Raw genomic sequence first — 20,961 nt, 5'->3', positions numbered from 1 at the left:
ACAGGTCACAGGGGAGGGCCTACATACCACAGGTTGCAGTCCTCCTGGATTGTAGCGTTGGGCAGGTACCACTGGCCGCTGTGACGGCACGGACAGAGCTCGGGAGGCACGCAGCGCTCCTCCTAGCAGAGGCCGGGGACAAGGGGCTCCATGGAGGACTGCCTGGTGTCCCCTCCCTGCCAGCTACACCCAGCCAGGGGCCAGGGCAGGGCGCTGGCTAGCGGAGCCCCTCCCAGACATACCAGCAGCACGGTGCCTGGGGGGCAGACACAGCCCCTCGGGCTGCCTGGTGGGCAGGGGCGGTCTGCGTCAGGGCTGTCACAGGTGAGGAGGCAGGCTCCAGGGACGTAGACAAGCTCACCGGGGCAGAAGGCCCGGGGCGGAGCGCAGCGGTGAGCAGTGCAGTTCCAGAGGCCCCTCTCCTGGCAGACGCTGCCAGAGGTTGGGAGGAAGGGGAAAGACCTCACTTCCAGGCCCCTGACCTGCCCTGGGATAGCCTCAGGATCCCAGGGGGTCCAGAGGCCCTAACCTTGTGGGAAGGTCCAGCTCCGATGCTAGAGACCTGAGTGTCTCACCCCCAACCCCAGTTGCCCCAAGCACAAGAAGTGTGACAGGCACCTGGCCACACCTGGGATTACACACTGCCAGCCTGCCCCAACACCAATAGGGGCCATTCTCTGGGCTCTGGGGAGGGGCCAAGATACTGAACAACCCTACTCCCAGTACCAGTGGGAAAAGGCTTTCACTGAAGTCTCACCCACCAAACCCTGGACTCTGGCACAGTGTCTGTCGATCTGGAACTTCTCTGTATGTCCTAACTCTTAGAGGAGCCTCTGGACCACACTCAACTGGAATTCAGAGACTTGTGTTCTGTCCTTAGTCATTAACAAGCTCTGTGACTCTGCAAGCTGTTTAGCCTCTCTGCACCTCAGTTTCCTCATCGGCAAAATGGCAACAATTCTTCTACTTCCTACTTTATTAGGGTATTAGGCTTCCCTGGTGGCTCAGCAGGCAAGAAACTGCAGGAGACCACAGGTTCGCTCTCTGGGTGGGGGAAGACCCTCTGGAGGAGGGCATGGCAACCCACTGCAGCACTCTTGCCTGGAGAATCCCATGGACAGAAGAGCCTGGAGGGCTACAGTCCATAGAATCCCACGACTGAAGCAACTTAGCATGCACACAAGAAGTAAATAAGATTAAATAAGGTAATGTACATAAAGGTGCTTTATAAGCCCTAAAGTGCTCCACAACCGAGGGATGTGATCAGCGCTCTGATGGGCATGCCATCCTCCCCACATCTGTCACCCGTTTCTCTGAGCTCCACCTTTTCACCCCCCAAGCTCTTTGCCTCCCCCCACAGGTCTCCGCTCTCACCAGCGGTTGCAGTCCTTCATAGCAGCACTGCCAGGGGCATAGCGACGGGCCCCAAGCTGGCAGGGGCACAAGTTGGGGGGCACACACTGGCCCTCGGGGTCCCACAGCAGTCCCAGGGGGCAATTACAGCCGGCCACACAGCTGTCCAGCTCCCTACAGTCTTCAGGCTCCCCGCAGTTGTGACCGCACGCTGGGGCACACTCCTGGTACTCCTGGCCACCGGGACACAGGACAGCTGGGCACAGAGACACATGCAGGTCAGGGGCTGCTCTGCCCCCCTGCCTCCGAAAGAAAGCAAAGTCAGCAATCTGCGGAGGTCAGAGATCCCTCTGGGACCCTTCCCTGCTGCAAAGCCCCTGGATCCCCCTGTGCTGGAAGGAGTGCAAGGGTGCAGCTGGCTGGCTAAGCAGACTCACGGCAGAAGGTCCGGTTTCTCCAGGAAGGCAGGGCACCCTCCTGGGCACAGCGCCGAGCATAGGCCGCGAGCACGGGACACAGGCAGTCCCGGCCAGGGGCGCAGCCACACACAGCTGCCAAGCAGCGCAGGTGGAACGGCTCCCTGTCCACCAGCCCGTGGCACTCCTTGGAGGGAGACGAGGAAATGGGTCAGCTCCTCCCCATGGATTCCCCACTGCCACCTCCCGGTGCTCAACAGCCCTGGCATGGCTCGGAGCAAGGCCCTCCCAGGAGCCCAGAAGGATGGCAAGGCAGGTATTGATCCCATCTTACAGGGGCAAACAGGACAAGGGCCCCCAAGCTGGCTACCTGGAAGGTTGGGCCATGCAGGATGGCACAGGCTACTTCCGCGAAAACCTGGCGCTCAGTGTGGGTGCTGCAGGGGGAAAGCGGAGTGCTGGCCTCCAAGGAGCATGTTCCCTTGCCTGCCACCTGGAACTTGCTAGCAAAGGCAGTGATACTGGTCTCCACATCGCCGGCAGGGGTCAGGAAGTCATCCTGCTGATTTCGGGTGAAGGTGCCGCACAGACCCTGCACCTGGGCCACAGGAGTGGGCACAGGACAGTCAAATCCAGGCCCACAGCAGCCAGGCCCAGCCACTCACCTGCCCTCTGGGCATACCTGGTGGGTGTGGTGGGGGTCCAGGGTGATGTAGGCTGCAGAGTCAGACACTCCCCAGAGGATGCGGGCACCAGGCCAGCGCAGCAGCAGGAAAGAGGAAGAGGCCCGGGAGACACTGAGGCCCCCAGCTGTACTCCAGGGCAAGGCCACATCCTGACCGTCGACCAGCACAGCTCCTGGAACAGGAGGTCTGTGAGGGGGCCACCCCCAAAGGGCTGGGCTAGGCCGATGAGGTGGAGGGAAGGCACATTTCGGGATGGGGCTGTTAAGAAAGGGAAGGACCCAGGGTAGGAGGTGGGGAGCTCCATCTCGGTGGGCCACTCACCCTGAGCAAGGGGAACCAAAGTGACCCCTGGGAGGTCACCCATCCCACCCAAGCAACCCCCATGGGACCCTTAGCACCCACTTGGCTTTTGCCCTTGGAGGCAGTGTGCAGGAGGAGCCGGGAAGGGCCTGCCTGGACTAGGTATACCGTGAAGCCTTTCAGCTCCTTCAGAACCCTTTAACTGTATTTTCCCCTGAGATGGGCCGGGCAGAAGATGCCTGGGAAAATCGCCACAGGCCTTTCTGCATCTTCCAGAGATGGCAGAGTGAGGGGGAACCTGAGGCAATGACCTCGGCTGTGGGAGTCTAGCTGGAGAATTTGGGTTCAGGAACCACAGGGCGGTGTGGACAGAAAGTGCTGGAGAGAGGCGGAGTCCATGGGAAGAGGGGAGATGGAAGGAGGCCACTCCGGAGGGCTGTTGGGTGCAGAAGGCCTGGAAGGCGGGGACCCTGAGAGCTGGGGCTACCTGAGTCCCTGAGCTGGACGAGGATGTCCCCCAGGGAGACAGAGATGGCCTGGAGGCAGCTCCCAGCGTCACAGTCCCCGTACTCCAGTACAATCAGCAGCTGCCGCTTGGCAAAGTCCTGGGCAGATGGTGAGGAACGTGGTGGGGGTGGGACGGGAGGGTCCCTCCTGGGCCTTCTCCTGTTTTACTGGATGCCCATAGCCCACTCGGGACAGCTCCCACAGAACTGTGCTGACCACTTGCCAGCAAGCCACACTCTGTGAGGTGAGGGGCTTAACCCGCACCAAGGGCTAGCATGTGTGACTGTGTGTGTGTGCGCATGTGCACATGTGGAAGTGTGTGTCACTGTGTGTACACACATGCACATGTGGAAGTGTGTGTATGCACGCGCACATGTGGAAGTGTGCGTGTGTAAGCACGTGCACATGTGGAAGTGTGTGTTTGTGCGTGCGCGCGCATGCACAGGTTCGGCAACATGCCTCCTGCCCCTCCTCCCTGTGGGGACATATGCGCACGTCTCTTGAGTCCCCGTAAGGGTGCACACGTATGAGAGCGTCGCAGGAGGCCTGTTTGTGTCTACGTGTGTAAGAAGGTGCCGGGCCGGAACCTGGGAAGTCACCTCACTTTACCGGGGGAGGAGGGCTGGGGACGAAGGCGGACCCTTCTTTACTTGCTACCCCCCGCCGGCCCCGGGGTCGTTTTGCAGGAAGGAGCGTGTGTAACAAGCCCAGCCGTCCCATCTGTGAGAAGGGGCTGTGCGGGTGGGTTCTGCGTGGCGCCCCCGACGCGGGGCGGCGCCGACAGCGAGACTCCCACGGGAACCTGAGGCGGCGGCGAGAACCCGGCAGGCTCCGGGGTGTGCGGCTGCCATCTTCCCTGGACGGCTGTCTCGTTTATTCAGCGGTTTCCTTACAGTCACTGCTCTCCCTCACCCCCATCAGCACCCCTACGAGGGCCCCCAGGGCTCTGTCACGACCCCCCGCTTCCGCTCCCGCCGTCCGCCCGCGCTGCACACCTGCACCAGGCTGAAGCGGCAACCGGCGCGGCCGCGGAAGGAGAAGCTCCGCCCATCGAAGGTGACGTAATGCCCGTCCCCGCCCACCGCGCACTCGGCGGCGCACGGCGCCTGCGCGCAGAGCCAGCGGCCGTCCCTGCACACGCTGCGGGCACAGGGGCGGAGAGCAGGTGCTCGGGGTCCGCGCCGCCGGGGGTTGGGGTTGGGGACGGTACCGAGCTGAAGACTCCCACCCCCACACCCCCAACACTGTGATCCCCCGGCACTCCCTTCCCCCCCGTTAGGACTAGAGGTCCGCTGATGGAGGTCGCCTGCTAGGTTTTTAAGCAGGACGGTCAATTATAACTTGAGAGGTCACACGTCACTTGCGAAGGAGGCTCTCCCAAAGCGGAGGCAGGTTGCAGAGCAGATGGCATAAGAGAAGGGTCGGAAGGGACCTACAGGTAGCCCTTCAGCCCCCGCGAAAGGGCCCGCCAGGCCCGCGCACCCACCACGGGTTGCAGAGCTGGCGCACGACATCCCCGGGCTCGTAGCGCCGGCGTCGGCGGTAGCAGGGGCAGCGGGCGGCAGGCACGCACAGGGCGCCGTCCCAGAAGAGACCCGGCGGGCATTCGCAGCCGCTCACGCACTCTTCCCCGCAGCTCCGCTCGCTTCCCTCGCCTACTGCCGAGCAGCTGGGCGGGCAGGCCGAGGCGCAGTCGGAGTACAGCTGGCCCCCCGGACACAGGCGCTCTGCGGGATACAGGGCTGGACTGTAATACCCAAGGAGTTCCCCGCCTCCGGCCAGAGCCCACTGGTGGAACCCCACCTCAGGGAAACAGGAGCCATTCGAGGGCCCTCGGTCAATCCCCCGATTCCACAGAGAGGGGAGGCCAGAGGCTGGGCAGAGACGGGCAGGCAGCCGCCCTACCGCAGAAGCCGGGCTTCCTCCAGCGCACTGCGATGCGCCGCGCCGCACAGTCCTGGGCGTAGCTGGCCAGGGTGGCGCACACGGACTCCAGCCGCTCTGCCCGCCCACTGCCCGCTGGGGCCCCAGCACAGTAGGCGAAGAGGCAGGCCTCGTGGTACTCTGCAGGGGGGACCTGCCAAGACAAGACAGCCCTTCAGCAACCAGCATCCAGCGCCTCCCTCCTTTTGCTTCTCAAACGCCCTTGTTTTACGATCAAACGGTGAACACTGCAGAGGACCTTAGAGACAACATATTGGGGCCGTCTCATCTCCCAGAGATCAAATCAGGCAAGTGGGGCGGGTGCCCTGACCCATGCCCCAAAGCAATTTGGTGGCAGGACCAGGGGCCCCGTTTGACACCGCCCTAGCACTCCTCACCTCTCTAATGCCTGATGCCACCTACACCCCCATCCATACCTGGGTGTGGCATTCTCTGAATGGGCCTTCCAGCAGCTGGTGGCACACATCCTGGGCTTCAGCCCGAAGACGGCCAGCCTCCGTGTCCGTCTCTGTGTCCCTCAGGGGGTCCTCACAGCCTTGAGCTGCCTCCACTGCATCCAGACACCCAAGCTGGGGACAATCAGAGTCAGGCCAAGGAGCCAGGATGAGGGATATTAACCAGGACATCAGGAAAATGGCCATTGCCCTGGCAGCTGGTTCAAGACCCCGGCCTCATGGCCACCAGCCCAGACATCCTGGGACTGTGGAGGGCAGCAGAGTGGCAAGCCTAAGTGGATGTGGGGGACCAGGATCACTGTGAATCCACAGGCAGGAGGTTAGATAACTAGCTAGTGAACCAAAGCTTGCTGGTGAGCAGGTGGGTGAGCAGGCAGAAAGCGAGGGAGCCCAGCACTGCAGTCTTACCTCTGAGTCTGGGAGTCTCCAGGAATTCCCAAAGGTGGCAGCTAATGCAGCCAGTCCCCTGCCAGGCTCTAGGAAGTCATCTGGGGGAGGTTGAGGCAGAACAGCTATGTCTGGGAACTCCTGTCTCCCCTTCCTCCCCACAGCAGCAACCAAACCTCACCCCCACTCACCCTCAGGCCGGCCATTGTAGACCCCACAGAGGCCTTGCGTCTGTCCCTGGAACTCTCGGTCCACAGAAATGGAGACAGAACTGGACCGGTCCAGCCGCACAATAACCCCCAGGCCCCCCGACAGCACCAGCCAGTCCCCTTGCCACTGCAGGCTGAGCCCTGGGCAGGAGAAGCAGGGAGTCACAGTCCCACCCCTCCCACCATCACACCGGGGCTCAGACTGCCCTGGGAAGGAGAAAAGGGCTTCTCACTATTCTAGAGAGTTCTGCACCCTATACCTTTTAAAGCAGAAGCCACTGGTTTCCCATCACAGACCTCTTTTGAGAAGTTCATGAACACTATGGATGTGCTCTTGAAAATAAACTACAGGTAAACTACAACACACACACATACACACACAGACACACACCTACCTCACTCCCCAGACCCCAAGCAAGACAGAATTCTGGGAGGAGCCTGACCCATCTAGAAGCACAAAAGCCCTGCCTCTGAGGCCTGGGTGCAGGGGTGAGTAGAGGGACTTTCCCCAGGTCACCCTGTGAGGAGGTGGGTTGCAGGGGTAGGGGATGAGGACCACGACCTCCTGGCATCTCAGCGGGCTCCCTCATCTCCAAATGCTGACTCCCAACAGCTGTGGGGGTGTCGGGAGGCTGTGGGCGCCCACCCAGTTGCCCAACTTCAGCTGCCCTCTGACCCGCGCCCTGCGGATGGACAGACTGTCCCAGAGAAGCAAATGGGGCCCTGGGCCACCTCCTGGTGCCCACCCGCCTTACCAGGGAGAAGCTGAGACACCCCCTCGGGTACCAGCCGCCCGTTCACAGAGACATTTTCACCCCGGATCAGCACCTCCTCTGGTCCCATCATTACCCGGGCCTGCGGGGGGGAGGGGGGTGGTGACACGTCGAGGAAGTGTCAAAGTCAGTGGCCCTCCTCCTCCTGTGTCCAGCTTCCTCTCTGTGTCTGGATCCATCTCCCTCCTCACCAGCTGACAGTGCCCAGGCTGGGGACAATGCCCCCTGGGCTGGAGGTGGACAGCCCAGGTGGCATCAGCCGTGCCCGCCAGCAGGTAGGTGCAGCGGCCCAGGAAGTGGAAGTGGCGTCCGTCGAAGGTGCGATAGTGGAAGCCGGACCAGGTGGCGCAGGTGGCCGAGGGACGCTGGCGCTGGCTCCAGAGCTGGGCCACGGCCCCCGCCAGGGGCTGCAGGATGGCTGGGGAGGGCGTGCTGCCTGGGGACGATACACTAACAGTGACCTCTGAGCATGGGAAGGGGGGCACAGGTGGTCAGTGCACTGTTACCAATGATGACCAAAGGTGGCAAAGGTGGCAGGCGGCTTGTCTGAGCAAAGAGGGCAGTGGGCTCCACAGAGGGACCCAGAGCTCAAGAATTCTAAGTGGGGTGCCTGTCGGGGAGGAGGTGCTGGCTGGGGCTGTGCCTTTCGTGCAGGCTGGAACTCTGGGGACCCACCCAGTCGTCTGTGGTTGGAGCAGCGGTGGCAGGTCTGGGAGCGGCCATCTCGCCAGCTGTGTCCCCAAGGTCGGGCACAGCACTCCTCCAGGCTTCCTGCAGAGGCGTTCACTGAGCCTGCCCCTAGGTTGCACAGCCAGGTGGCAAAGCAGTGGCCCTCAGGGCTGACCTCTGCAAGGGCTGCGGTGGACGGAAAGAGAGAATGGGGCGGACCCAGACATTCCGCCTGGACCTGGCTTCCCTTCCCAGGCAGCCTGCTGCCTCCAGGAAACCCCGGATCTGAGCTGATCCTGGACACTTACCTAGGGTGCAATGGGTGCCCCCCCAGCCTGGGCAGCAGGCCCTCACTGTCCGGTTCCAGGCAGCAGGCCGGGTCTCTGGGGGTCTGGGTCCATGGAGCAAGGGGAGGGAACAAGATGGCAGCGTTCAGCCCCATCCCTGGGAATGGCCTGGGACATCGCCTCTGGTCACCTGCTCTCTAAGAGGCTTTATTGTGTAATTTTCCATTCTTGGTGTCAATTTCCAAAGTGAGAATGATCTCAGGAAGGCGGACTGAGGGGCAGACAGAGGCAGCAGGCATCTTGACCCTGCCTGGTGCTGCCCACGGATGTGCCCACTCATCCATCACCCCGTTCCCCCACTCGGCCCCCCTTGAGTCCACCCCGGACCTGCTTGCCAAACGCCTGCATCTCCAGGCCACCCCCAAGTCCTCCCCCGCTCTCAGGAGGTCACCCCACTGCTCTCGCCAGCCCAGCGGGCTCCTCGTTGCTCACTTGTAGACGGCACAGAGCCCCGCATGGCCACTCCAGGTCAGGTCCAGCCGCCAGCCCCGGCGCTGGTAATGCTGGAGGCTGGCACAGGGCACCAGGTCCTCCTGACGGGGGGTGACTTCCTCTTCCACCAGGACGGTCTCTGTCCGCTCGCACCACCGCCTGCCCACGGACGGGGACCAACAGCTGCGGCCACCGTTCCCCTCTGCCCGGGAGGCCCTGTCCAGCAACCCCACTCCCCGGGAGAGTTTACCGAAGAGGAGGCTGACTTAAGCTGGCTGAGGGGGATGAGGAGGGAGTCTGGCCACCCCAGAAGGTCCTAATCTCAGGGCAGGAGGAGAAGGCCCCAAGGTGGGCTCCTTACCCATTAGCCAGTGCCCATGCTGCCCCAAAGAGGAGGGCAGGGAGCAGCATGGTGACCCCCGGTCACCTGTCGGGGAGCTTTGAGGCTCTGCAGAGGCCGTGCTGTGGCAGGGATGCAGAGAGGCCAGGCCAGGACTCCCTGGCCCCCACACGGTGGCGGTTGCTGCAGCCTGGCCTTGAGGGTCCAAGGCAGCCTGAGGCAGTGAGGGCGAGGCCTGAGAGGCTAGGCAGGCTTTATCTCAGCCCTGTGCCCCAGAGCACCAGCTGCCCAGAAACAGATTGGACCTGCCTACACATGGCACAGTCCCCTCCAATGCCAACTCTCCTTGGAAACAGTGCCCTTCCTGGGGGGTGTGCGTGTGTGTGTGTGTGTGTGTGTGTGTGTCTGACACTCTGGGCCTCTGATAACCCACACTCCCTGGAAAGAGTGCCCTTCCTGGTATGTGTGTGTGTGTGTAATGAGGGGCCACAGCCAGATACTCTGGACCTCTGACAGCCCACACTCTCAGGCCCTACCACCAACTACTGTGGACATGGACAAACCACACTCTTTCTGGGCCTCAGTTTCCTTACTAGTAAAAGCCTCAGGGCCTCCAGGAAATCATGGGGTGTGGGACAGGGGCTCCATGAATACTTTGAAATTATGTGTGTGCATGCTTTTCTGATGACAGTTCCATAACTTCTATTAGATTCTCAAGGGGAGCCATGACCCCATACCAGGGTTGAATCATAAGGCCACGACCTTCCAGCCCTCAAGTCCAGAGTATGTGAGCCTCTCCCCTGTCCCTTTTCTGTATCTTCTGCCCCCCTCAACCCCACAAACCAGGCACTCCAGAAATGAGGGTCGGTGAGCAGAAGGAACAGGGTTTCCAGGGTGGTTGGATTGTTTGGGGCCAGGGGTCCCTCTGTGCGGTCTGACTTCTTACTGAAGGTGATGACGTGTGGCCGGCTGGGTCCACCCGGGTCCCCTAGGATTCATGGGATCCAGAACCAGGAAGCTCAGGCAGGGCAGTGACAGCCAGCCTCAAAGAAGAGTGCTTGGGGTAGGAAGGGGGGACGGCAGGAGGTAGAGGGGCCCTGGAGACAGCTCTCCCAGCCCTGGGGGCCAGGCAACCGGATGGAATAATCTGGAATAATCGGAGCATCCGGTTAGAAGCCAGCAGCAGCTCTCTCTCCAGGGGAATCCTGGTTACATCCTGGTTACCAGTCCCCAGGGGGATCCTGGTTACATCCTGGTTACCGGTTACCAGCTCCCAGGACACCCAGGCCAGAAAGTGGCTTGGGCTTGGTATTCCATAACCTTCCAGCCCCCAGGCCTGATGTGCCTGACTCTAAACATCCCACACAGTCACTTCACCTGTGGGGATATGTGTGTGTGGTGGTGGGAGGAGGAGGTGGCTGCCAGGAACCAGAGCTGTGCCAGGCATTCTTCTGGGCCAAGAGGGAATACAGTGAATCTCTCCAGGAGCTCCTGGATGGGGTCTCTGGAAAGGTCCCAGGTCAGGCCCTGGACACCCAGCTGTCCCCAGCTCTCATACACGCCTACCTGGACACACCCCTCGGCACCTCATGAGCTCACACTCCACTGCAGGTGTTACAAGGACACTCGTGGGTGCTCTGGCCCCCCACAGGCACACAGCCGTGTGCTCTGTTCCCAGGGCCATCCTGCAGTCTAGACAGCAGGCCCGGCCCTGCTGGCTGAAGCAGAAGGGAAGGTAGAAGGGCCCTTCACAGCTGACCTCGAGGAACCCTGCACTCCTCCAGGTACCCCCTGTCCCTGTCTCCCTCATCCTAGACATCAAGAAACATTGGTGTGGCCCTGCGGCTCACCATGCCTTTCTGTCCCCTAGGATCCCCTCCGGGTGATGGGGTGGGGACAGTCAGGGAAGCCTGCTCTTTGCTCCAAGAGCCAACCTCCCTCCCCATGCGGTGCTTTAGGGAACCTGAGGAGACTGGAGAAGGAGGTTAGGGAGGGAGGCCTGGAAGAACCAGCCCACAGTTTAGATGGAAAAGGATGGGATATGGGTAGCTTTCAGGGACTGGGGTGTCCCAGTGGCAAGGCTGCACAGAAACATCACAGCCCAGGGCAGGGACCTCTGAGGGTTGAGGGCATCCCTCCAGCCGGCCAGGAGGCTCCGGCCCATCACGCCCAGGGGACTAACCCCACCCCACCCCGGGGGGAGGCAGGGGCTCCCCTGGATGATGCCCTGGCTTCTTCAGGCCTTCACAACGCACGACTCCGGCCACACCCCTGAACCTCCTCCCCCCGACCAGCCCTGCCTTGTCCCAGGTGACCTAGTTGGAAGCCCTGACCCCCATTTCCACTCTGAAGGTCAAGTTCTTCGCAGGCACCGGGCCGGCGCCTGGTCTCCTTCGGGCTCACCTCGCGGCCCTAAAGGACTGTGGGGTGGGGGTGGGGGGAGCGGGTACGAATTGGGGTGGGTCCGAGCGGGAACCGCTGGAGAGCGGGACAGGGCCGGAGTCTCCCAGACCGACCCCACCGACCGACAGTCGGGGGACTCGATCCCCAAGGCCGCCGGAACGCAGCGAACGCACACACACTCCTGGCGGGACCTCGCGATTCAAAGACCGCAGCCCAGACTCTGGCTCCCCTCCCCCGAGCAGGCCCCCTCCTCTCCCCGCAACTGCTCACCTCCTCCCCCACCCCACCCCCCGACGCCCCACGCGCCACCTTCCCCGGGCTCCTCCCTCCACGCCTGCCAGCGCCCTCCCTCGCCGCCCGAGTGCCCGTCCTCCCCTCCCTCCTCCCCCTCCCCCATCCCTCTCCCCCACCCCTTCCCTTCCCTTCCCTTCCCTTCCCTTCCCTTTCCCTCCCCGCTCCTACATTCCCACTTTCCGGCACCGACCGCGGGCCGTCGCTGGTCCAGACCGTCACCTGCCCGCCGGGACGCCGCTCGGCACCCCCTCCTCCCACAGGGCACCCGGTCCCTGACCCGCCTCCCCTCTCCCCTCATCCCCCGCCCCCCGCCGCTCCCCTGCTCCCTCTCCCTCGGCGCTTCTCCTCTCCCCCTCCCCGCGAAGTTTCGGGGCTGTCAGTCCGTCAAGTCTCTGGGGCCGTCCGCACCCGAGCTGCAGAGCCCGCGAGGGGGAGCAGGAGAACCGGGCGCCCGGGTCGGGGCCGCGTTGGGGCCGGTTCCCGCCGCACCCACAGCCGCCGCCCGCGCCGTGCAGGTGACAGCCCCCGGGGTGCGGGCGCCGAGAGCTCGGGGTGGGGGGGCGGCTGGGAAAGGGGGGCCCCGAAGGCACAGGAGAGGAGGGGGCCGGGGGAGAGCTGGGTGTTGAGACGGGGGAGGAGGAGGGCCTGGCTGAGGTCGGGGGGTCAGGGTTCCCGGGAGAGCGGAGAGACCGACCCGGAGGGCTGGGCTGGCGCAGGGGACCAGGGGCCGCGTGGGGGTCCAGAGTGGGGGACGGGTGGGAGGCCCTCGAGGAGAGGAGAGGGAAGGCTCAGGGGAGGGGGCCCGGGGGAAGGCAAGGAAGGGGAGGCGCGGGGACCCGGTGTTCGGGAGGGGCGCGAGAAGGGCGCTGACAGGTGAGCCAGGGAGCCCGGAGCGGCAGGAGCGAGGGCCGGGGCGCGGGGCCACACGGGGGCGGGGAGGTGGGAGGGATCCCTGTACTGGGGTGGGGGGGAACTTGAGAAGTCGGCGGGGAGCAAAAAAATGGGGTAGGGGGCCACCGAGCGGGAGGGGAGGGGACGCGGAGGTGGGCTGGGAGGCCGGGCCGGGGAGGGGGGCGCAGGGCCGGGCACAGGGGCCAGAGTGAGCGGCCCAGCCGCAGACCCCGAGGTTTGCGTGGGGGGCGGCTAGAGAAGGGGGGGGGCTCGGGGAGCGGACGGGGGGGTCTCGGGGAGCGGACGGGGAGGGGGTGGGGTCCGTTCTGGGGAGTGGGGCTCCGGAGGGAAGAGAATCGAGAGGCTGCCGGGGAGGAAGAGGGGGAAGGGAGACGGGGCCTCGGAGGGGGAGGGAACCGAGGTGAAGAGAGGAGAGGAGAAGGAAGGGAAGCCGGGGTGGGGGAGGAGAGGGCCGGGGAGGGGAGGAAGGAAAAGAGGAGGGGGAAGGAAGGGAGGGAGTGTGCGATCGGGAGGGGTGAGGAGGCGGGGGACAGGCAGGGAGAGCCCGGAGCGGCGGGGGAGGCGGCCCCGGCCCCGGGGAGGGGGAGGGGAGCGCCGCCGCGGAGGCTGCCCCGGCGGACGGTCAGGGGGGCGGTGGCAGCGGAGCGCAGACCCGAGCCGGGCCGGGAGGGGTGGAGCCGGCGGGCTGAGGGCAGGGGCGGGGCCGGGGGCGGAGCTGGGGAGCCAGCCAGCTCCCGTGGGGAGAGAGAGCGGAAGGCGGAGGGCGAGGGAGAGGGGAGGGGTGCAGGGACCGCTGCCAGGGAGGCTGTCGGGGGTGGGGTGGAGGTGGGGAGGAGAGTCTGCTGGGGGATGGGCAGGGGAGCCGCAGGAGCCGGAGCCGCCGTGGGGGCTTTGAGGGTCGGGTGTCCGGGCCTCGGAAAGCCCCGCGGGGGAGGGACGATGGTCTTGAGGTCGGGTTCTGGGGTAATGCTGTCAAGAGCTCTTTCCTGCCTCCGGGGAGGACCCTCCTCCAAGGGCCTCCCCAACTCGTGGCCCCAAGCAGTGATACCTCCGGCCCGCCCCCCACCCCCACCCCAGGCTGGCTCCTGTTTCACCAGCTCCTGCGACGACAGCTGGAGGGCCAAGGAGACGAAGTTCCCTGCTCCCCACCGCAGGTCTCCCACACTCCACCCTCTCCCCAGAGAGTCAGTTGATTCCCGACACCCCCAGGCAAGGGCCCTGGGGAGGAGGGGGTGGTGGTGGGGAGCGCTGATGGGCTGTGTGCTGGACCCCAGTGACCTGCAGGTGAGGGTGAAAAGCTGATTTCCAGAGCTGACCCCGAGCTTAGCTTTTAGAAATGGCTTCAGCGCTTCTCCTCACCTTCAAAGGCGTCTGCTTTCTGAAATCCATGGTCCCTCAACTCCCTCACCGTCCCTGAGGACATCCCCTTTGGAGCCTCTGGGGCTAGCTGATGGGAAGAGGTTGGGCAGAGCCAGGGCCCAGGTGGAAGCTGCAGAGGAGAATCTGAACAAGGATGTATATTCTCCTTAGGGTCGGTGGCCGGATCCCCAGGAGGAGTCACCCTGGGTTGCCATGAGAGAGACCTTGGAGGCCCTCAGCTCCCTGGGTGAGCCGGCAGAACTGGAGGAGCTTGGGTGGGGGGCAACTGAGTAGGAGGCTTCAAGGGCATACCATGCCTGTTGTTGTTCAGTCGCCCAGTCGGATCTGACTCTTTGCGACCCCGTGAACTGCAGCATACCAGGCCTCCCTGTCCCTCACCATCTCCCGGAAGTTTGCCCAAGTTCATGTCCATTGCATCAGAGATGGCCCTTCACGGATCACTGCCTTGTCGTGGCAAAGGGGCTTGCATAACACAATGAAGCTATTAGCCATGCCCTGCAGGGCCACCCAAGACGGGTGGGTCATAATGGAGAGTTCTGACAAAACATGATCCACTGGAGGAGGGAATGGCAAACCACCCCAGTATACTCGCCATGAGAACCTCATGAACTGTATAAAAAACTTACCAGGCCTGCTGCTTCCCTAATTCAGACCGGAGAGCATCCCCAGGAGGCTGCGACCCGGATACGGGCTCTGGGGGGCTTTAGGGCAGCATCCTTTCTGGTTTCATCACAAAGAATGCCTGCCTGGTCCATGCTGGAGGTTGTGCTAGTACTAACAGAACACCAGGATAGTTAAATCTATTCTCTCTCTAAATCTATTCATCTCTGTCCTTGATTTGATGTAAAGCAGCTACTAAGGTTGATATTTGGTCAGGCTGCTGGGGAAGCTGGTTGTCCCTTGTCTGTGAGGGTTAGAGACCTCACTTTCCTTAACCCCCAGGGAAAACTCTTTTAGGCTGGGAAGGGGAAAAGCCACCGTCTTGGATCACCTCTTCTGTATGACATGCTTGACTTGCACCCATCCTTTTGCTGGTAACAGGACTCTCTGTGGGACAGCCAGAGATGACCCCTCAAAGTGAGCCTGGGGAACAGTCCCACGATGCCCAGGAGCGGATGTCTCCTCCCCGGGAAGACAGAGTGCTGGGTACATGCTCAGGTAAGTGGGGACCACGGAAGCTGGCTCAGGATGGAGTCTTCCTTCCTTTGTTCGTCAAATATTTATTGAGCACCTACAAAGTGTCCCACGCTATTCTAGATACTAGAGATACCTCAGTGACCAAGGAGACAAGAGATCCCTGCCTTCTGGGAGCTTAATCCTAGTGAGGGCAGAGGACTGCTACTGCTGCTGCTGCTAAGTTGCTTCAGTTGTGTCCAACTCTGTGCGACCCCATAGATGGCAGCCCACCAGGTTCCCCTGTCCCTGGGATTCTCCAGGCAAGAACACTGGAGTGGGTTGCCATTTCCTTCTCCAATGCATGAAACTGAAAAGTGAAAGTGAAGTCGCTCAGTCGTGTCCGACTCTTCGAGACCCCATGGACCGCAGCCTACCAGGCTCCTCCATCAATGGAATTTTCCAGGCAAGAGTACTGGAGTGGCGTGCCATTGCAGAGGACTAGCAGACAACAAATGTAGGAATAAATGCACTTATAACCAGGGTTGGAAGAGGCTTTGCGGGGCAGGCGGGAGGATTGAATAGAGGGGTGAGAGTTGGCCTCATCAGAAAAGTAAGATTGAAAGAGGTGGCTAAGCAGATACAGGGAGAAGAAGCCTAAAGCAGGCGTGGACCTGGCCTTCTGACATCCCCATCTTCTCCAGTGATTTGCCTGGAAACTGAGGCCCATCTGGTAGCTAGGAAGTTCCCCATCTCTCCTCCTAGGGCCTCTTGGAAGCCTCAAGACAGGGACCATTCTTGCTTCCACTCTCTTACACACACATTTCAGAAGCCCGTCACACTTGTGGCTCTTGCAACCAGCACGGCCTGGGGCAGCTGGGAATTCAGCCCCTGCAGGTTTGATATGGGACCATTCCTGTGTGGGGGGCTGGGGCCAGAGTTTCAGAAGCCCCTGCCTCCTGGCACCAGGGGGGACCTCTCTCCATCTCTGGTGTCTGCAGCATCCTTGAGGTAGCCTGTTCTCTGCCAGGGCGCGAAGCCCCCAGACCGGAGAAAGGTGCCCCCACGGAACAAGCTGAAGCTCCCTGCAGAGGAGGCCAGGTGTGTGCACCACGCAAGCCTGAGCCCATAGGCTCCTGCCCAGGTGAGTCTTCCCAGCAGTCCATCCCACCAGGGGGCCAGGCGGAGGGAACAGGGGTGTGCGGGCATCGTGTAAAAAGAAAGCCACTCCAGGGCCTTCCAACCCAAGATGAATCAGGCCCTGCCACCTTTCTGCTGTAGAGCTTCAGCACCCAGCAGGAATTCTGCATCCACAGACAACAGGAATCAGAGAGGCTAGTCACCAAAGAGAAATACACTCTCACTTCCACGTCTTCCGGAAGTCTTACTTTCCTATTCTCTCTCCCCGAGTCGATGTTCACACCTGTTGACAGCTTGAATCACCGATTCCCACGAAGACACGTGGTGTTGATGTCGATCAACCTTTTCATTGTCCCAGACCTGCTCCCTCCCCCAAGTCTCCACTGACCTTGGTGCTCAGAAGAACGGTTGTATTTGATGCATCTCCCCCACATCCATGGTGATCAAACAGTTGGTTCTCTCTCCACAACCCTACCCATCACTTCCTTCCACCACCACCAGCCTTATCACCTCTTGCCTGAGTGATGTCACCTATTCCACAAGGGCTTATTTGGTGCCCACTCAGGCTAGGCTGTTTGAGGTGGAGCAGAAAGAGAGGGCTGTAGAGTGACGTGGTCCTGGGTTCAAATCCTGCTCCACGTTTTTATAGCTGATCTTGGATAGGCTACAGGAGCCTCAGTTTGTTCACAAGGAAGAAGGGTAACTTCTGCTCAGGGGTTTGGGTGAAGGTTTGTGAGAGTGTACACACAGTGCCTCATCTCCAGTTGGCTCTAAGTACATGGTGGCAATCCTCAAGCTGTCTGCCCTCCAGAGACTGAAATCTGACACCAATATGAGCTAGAAGAAAGAATGAAAAGAACAAATAACGACAAAGCCATGTCACAAGGAAGTGTAGAAGAGTCAACCGTGTTTATATGAGACCCTCACACATTGAATTTGTCAGAGCTTTTGTTGGTTTGCACCATATTGAGAGAGGTGTAGACTTCAATTCGGATGAGGCTGGAGGATGGGAAGACATCCTTGGCTGACTTAGAAGTAGGCAAGTTGACATATTAATAACTGGGGTTATAGGAGACTGGCTTGCCTGAAGTGAGGGGTTTATGCCTGGGAGTATTAAGAGAGTTGGACTGGGTTGGGGTGAGTCTCAGATGCAGCTAGAGCAGACTTTATACTCTAAATAATGGGGAGCTATTGATGGGTCTTTGGTAGCAAAGTTGCCCAAAGAAAATGAAAGTGATAGCGCAGTATGATAAAGAGCTGTTTGAAAAGGATGGATCGGTAAAAGAAACTGGAAGGAAATCTAATTGTGATAGTTTAAGCCCCAGGCTATTACAGACTTTTAGAGCCAGACAGGAAGGAAGTCCCATCAGCTGGTTCCAAGGCTCTCAAACAAGAGTCACTTTGGGAGCTTGAAAGAAAGGGAACAGATTCATAGGCCTGGGTTCCCTAGATGGCACTTAAAAAGTTCCCCAGGAGATTATGACATGGCACCCCATTTAGGCACCATGAACCGGTCCATTGCTTACACCTAAGCAAGCTAACAATCTCAACTCAAAGAAAACTCAATTCAAAGAGATTAAGTGACTCAACCGTGGTCACACTGCTTCTTAGTGGCAGAGAAAAACCCAAATGGACCCTCCCAGTCTGGGTCCTGAACTCCTTCCTCTTGGCTGGCTCATCTCGGTGCTCAGGAAGGACGGAGCGCCAGGGGAGCCTGTATCCAACCTGCTTCCCCCAGAGGGCCCTCCCTGCGTCTCCAGAGGCTGCCACCATCCACTGGTTCCCCACATCCTATAAGCTCAATTGTCTTCTTAAACCGGGATTTCCCACCTGGCCCTAGCAGTGAAGGGAGTAGGAGCAGGTGGGGGCAGCCTTTGAGAAACCACAGGAAGGGATGCAAAGGCCTCTGGTCACTGGCAAGGAGTTGGAAGACCCCCTGGAGAAGGGAATGGCAACCCAGTCCAGTATTCTTGTCTGGAGAATCCCACGGACAGAGGGGCCTGGCGGACTGTACAGCCTCCGGGGTTGCAAAGAGTCAGACACAACTGAGCGAGTAACACAGAAACAAGGTGAGTGTTGAGGCCAGCCCACAGGAGGAGGCTGTATACCTTCTGCTGAGGGCAGCGGAGTAGATCCAAGAAGGTGGGGTGTTTACTGATAAGCCTGCTGAGCTGCAGTCGATTCACTGGGCACAAAGGGGAGTTGCTCGTCTGCAGATGGGAGACTGTGGTTCCAGAAAGGAGTGGGCTGGACAGCAAGATGGGGGTGCCCCCCCTTCCCATGGGCCTCTGAGCCCTCGGAGTGAAAGCTGAAGACTGAACCCTGAGTGAGGGTAAGGGGTGCCCACCATATAGGCAGGGTCTCCTAAGGAGGCAGGCAAGCCAAGGAGAAAGCACCCCCCTGGCTTGGAGAGCCCGGGAGGAGGACTTAGGGTGATCCTCCGATATGGACATTCCCAGGAACTTTCCAGTGGAAGGAGCAGGAGCTAGGCTTAGGGACTTCAGGGAGTGGTGGTTCTATTGGCAAACAAAAGGATCAGGTGAAAGTCAGCCAGTCCATTCTTTGCGACCCCCATGGACTATAAAGTCAGTGGAATTCTCCAGGCTAGAATACTAGAGTAGGTAGCCTTTCCCTTCTCCAGGGTATCTTCCCAACCCAGGGACTGAACCCAGGTGTCCTACATTGCGGGCGGGCGCATTCTTTACCAGCTGAGCCACAAACGTGGGGTTTAACAGACTCGCCTTGTTTTGCCCTTTCAGGGGACGAGTGGATGATTCGGAAGGTGAAGGTAGAGGAGGAGGAGGATCGGGAGGCCCACGAGGAGGCGGAATGGCCCGAGCATCTGGCATTACGCCCCAGCCCGTTTCCCCCGTCTGACCTGGGGTCTCTGCCCGCCGCATATAAGCTGGAGCCAGGGGCCCCAGAAACACTGGGTGGGCTCGCGCTGACCGGCTGGGTCCCGACCGCCTCGGAGAAGCCCTATGGTTGCGGAGAGTGCGAGCGCCGGTTCCGGGACCAGCTGACCCTGCGGCTACACCAGCGGCTGCACCGCGGCGAGGGCCCGTGCGCCTGCCCCGACTGCGGCCGCAGCTTCACGCAGCAAGCGCACCTGCTGCTGCACCAACGCAGCCACCGCGGCGAGCGGCCCTTCCCCTGCTCCGAGTGCGACAAGCGCTTCAGCAAGAAGGCACACCTGACCCGCCACCTGCGCACGCACACGGGCGAGCGGCCCTACCCGTGTGCCGAATGCGGCAAGCGCTTCAGCCAGAAGATCCACCTGGGCTCGCACCAGAAGACGCACACCGGCGAGCGGCCCTTCCCCTGCCCCGAGTGCGAGAAGCGCTTTCGCAAAAAGACGCACCTGATCCGCCACCAGCGCATCCACACGGGCGAGAGGCCCTACCAGTGCGCGCAGTGCGCCCGAAGTTTCACGCACAAGCAGCACTTGGTGCGGCACCAGAGGGTGCACGCGGCCGCCGGCCGCACCCCGCCCTCTCCCGACGCGCCGGCCTCGCCCACGTCCCCTACCCCGTCCCCCACCGCTTCCTCTCCCGGACCCAAGCCTTTCTCCTGCTCCCACTGCGGCCTGAGCTTCGGCTGGAAGAAGAACCTCGCCACGCACCAGCGCCTGCACAGCGGCGAGGAGCGCCCTTTCGGGTGCGACGAGTGCGCGCTGGGCGCCCCTGTGGACCCCGCGGCCCCAGGGCCCTTGGCCTGCGCGCCCCGAGGCACTCCGGCGCTCCCGGGCATTCCGGCCGGCGAGCGGTCCTTCCTCTGCCCCGAGTGCGGGCGCAGCTTCGCCCACGGGCAGCACCTGGCGCGACATCGGCGGGTGCACACAGGCGAGCGGCCCTTCGCCTGCGCGCAGTGTGGTCGCTGCTTCGGCTCGCGGCCCAACCTGGTGGCCCACTCCAGAGCCCACAGCGGCGCCAGGCCTTTCGCCTGCGCGCAGTGCGGCCGCCGCTTCAGCCGCAAGTCGCACCTGGGTCGCCACCAGGCGGTGCACACGGGCAGTCGGCCCCACGCCTGCGCCGTGTGCGCCCGCAGCTTCAGTTCCAAGACCAACCTGGTCCGCCACCAGGCGGTGCACACCGGCTCCCGCCCCTTCCCCTGCCCGCAGTGCGGCAAGAGCTTCAGCCGAAAGACCCACCTGGTGCGACACCAGCGCATCCATGCAGGAGCCGCCCACCCGGCCTCCGGATCTGACCTCTCGAGCCCAGCCTGGCCCACGCCCACCGACGTGACCGCACCCGCGCTCTTCTTCTGAGCTTCGTTCTAGACCGGACCCGGCCTTTCCCTTCTTTTGCTCCCTGGTTCGAGACCCATGCCGGACATCTCCTGGGCACCGTGGCCTAGATTGCCCGTGGCCATTTTCCTCTCTTCTCCATCCTGCTGGGGAAAAGTCTGGAAAGGATACCTGGCTTTGACCTTCTGTGTCAGAGAAAGGGCTAAGAGTAAACCCTTGATGGGAACAGTTTAGGCCTGAGTCCTTGGAAATCTCCCACTAAGAGACCCCATGGGAAAGATGATGTTTCCTGGACCACTCCCGACCAAGAACTGTCAGGAACCTCTACAGGGGCAGGGAAAGAATGGTGATCTGTGTACTGAAAGATTCATTAAAATTACAATCCGAAGGTTCTGGGGCTGTGGAATGAGTTGGGGATGGAACCCCTGACTTTTCTCACCCACCCTTTTCTGCCTTAGTCCACACACACAGACACTCCTTCCCATCCTATCTGGGTGAGTTCAATTTAGCCAGCTGCCAATAATGGGCTTTCTCAAATCAAAATATGATACAGCTAATTGCTGAATCACTCTCTTGCTCCTTGACCTTAGCTCAAATCTGACAAGGAAGAAGCATCGGTATACATTTCTCATGCCAGGGGTCAAAGGCTAAACCG

At 61.3% G+C, this 20,961-nt stretch overlaps 3 protein-coding genes across 6 annotated transcripts; 1 reads left to right on the top strand and 2 right to left on the bottom strand.

Moving 5' to 3' along the window:
• Positions 1–1,206: 1,206 nt before the first annotated feature.
• On the bottom strand, positions 1,207–4,596 carry LOC121819523 (SCO-spondin-like; the record flags this gene model as incomplete). Its single annotated transcript, XM_042249318.2, has 6 exons — positions 1,207–1,609; positions 1,791–1,956; positions 2,140–2,367; positions 2,452–2,627; positions 3,243–3,360; positions 4,258–4,596. Coding segments are annotated over 6 exons (1,266 nt in total), but the record flags the coding sequence as incomplete, so codon positions are not given.
• Positions 4,493–13,816, bottom strand: LOC121819522 (SCO-spondin-like). The gene is made up of 13 exons (XM_060414411.1): positions 13,787–13,816; positions 13,026–13,539; positions 11,924–12,079; positions 8,479–8,743; positions 8,008–8,090; positions 7,706–7,885; positions 7,222–7,466; positions 7,013–7,112; positions 6,240–6,398; positions 6,070–6,149; positions 5,623–5,775; positions 5,168–5,339; positions 4,493–4,989 (listed from the first exon to the last, which is right to left on the bottom strand). Exons 1-13 carry the CDS (start codon positions 13,814–13,816, stop codon positions 4,709–4,711), a joined length of 2,418 nt encoding a protein of 805 aa, XP_060270394.1. The 3' UTR covers positions 4,493–4,708.
• ZNF467 (zinc finger protein 467) lies at positions 11,561–20,694 on the top strand. 4 transcript variants are annotated; one of them, XM_060415201.1, is made up of 6 exons: positions 11,891–12,030; positions 13,505–13,581; positions 13,958–14,033; positions 14,849–14,965; positions 15,951–16,064; positions 18,820–20,694. In XM_060415201.1, exons 3-6 carry the CDS (start codon positions 14,000–14,002, stop codon positions 20,325–20,327), a joined length of 1,773 nt encoding a protein of 590 aa, XP_060271184.1. In that variant the 5' UTR covers positions 11,891–12,030; positions 13,505–13,581; positions 13,958–13,999; the 3' UTR covers positions 20,328–20,694. The 4 variants fall into 4 exon arrangements, with proteins under 4 accessions (XP_042104930.1, XP_042104931.1, XP_060271184.1 ...); XM_042248996.1 differs by lacking the exon at positions 13,505–13,581 and having other exon boundaries at positions 11,561–12,030; XM_042248997.1 differs by lacking the exons at positions 13,505–13,581; positions 15,951–16,064 and having other exon boundaries at positions 11,561–12,030.
• The last annotated feature ends 267 nt before the right edge of the window (positions 20,695–20,961 follow it).

Source organism: Ovis aries, chromosome 4, assembly GCF_016772045.2.
Source record: "Ovis aries strain OAR_USU_Benz2616 breed Rambouillet chromosome 4, ARS-UI_Ramb_v3.0, whole genome shotgun sequence".
In the NCBI taxonomy this organism is placed as follows: Eukaryota; Metazoa; Chordata; class Mammalia; order Artiodactyla; family Bovidae; genus Ovis; species Ovis aries.
The sequence above is the reverse complement of the archived record's forward strand: the minus strand, read 5'-3'. Positions and strand labels throughout refer to the sequence as shown.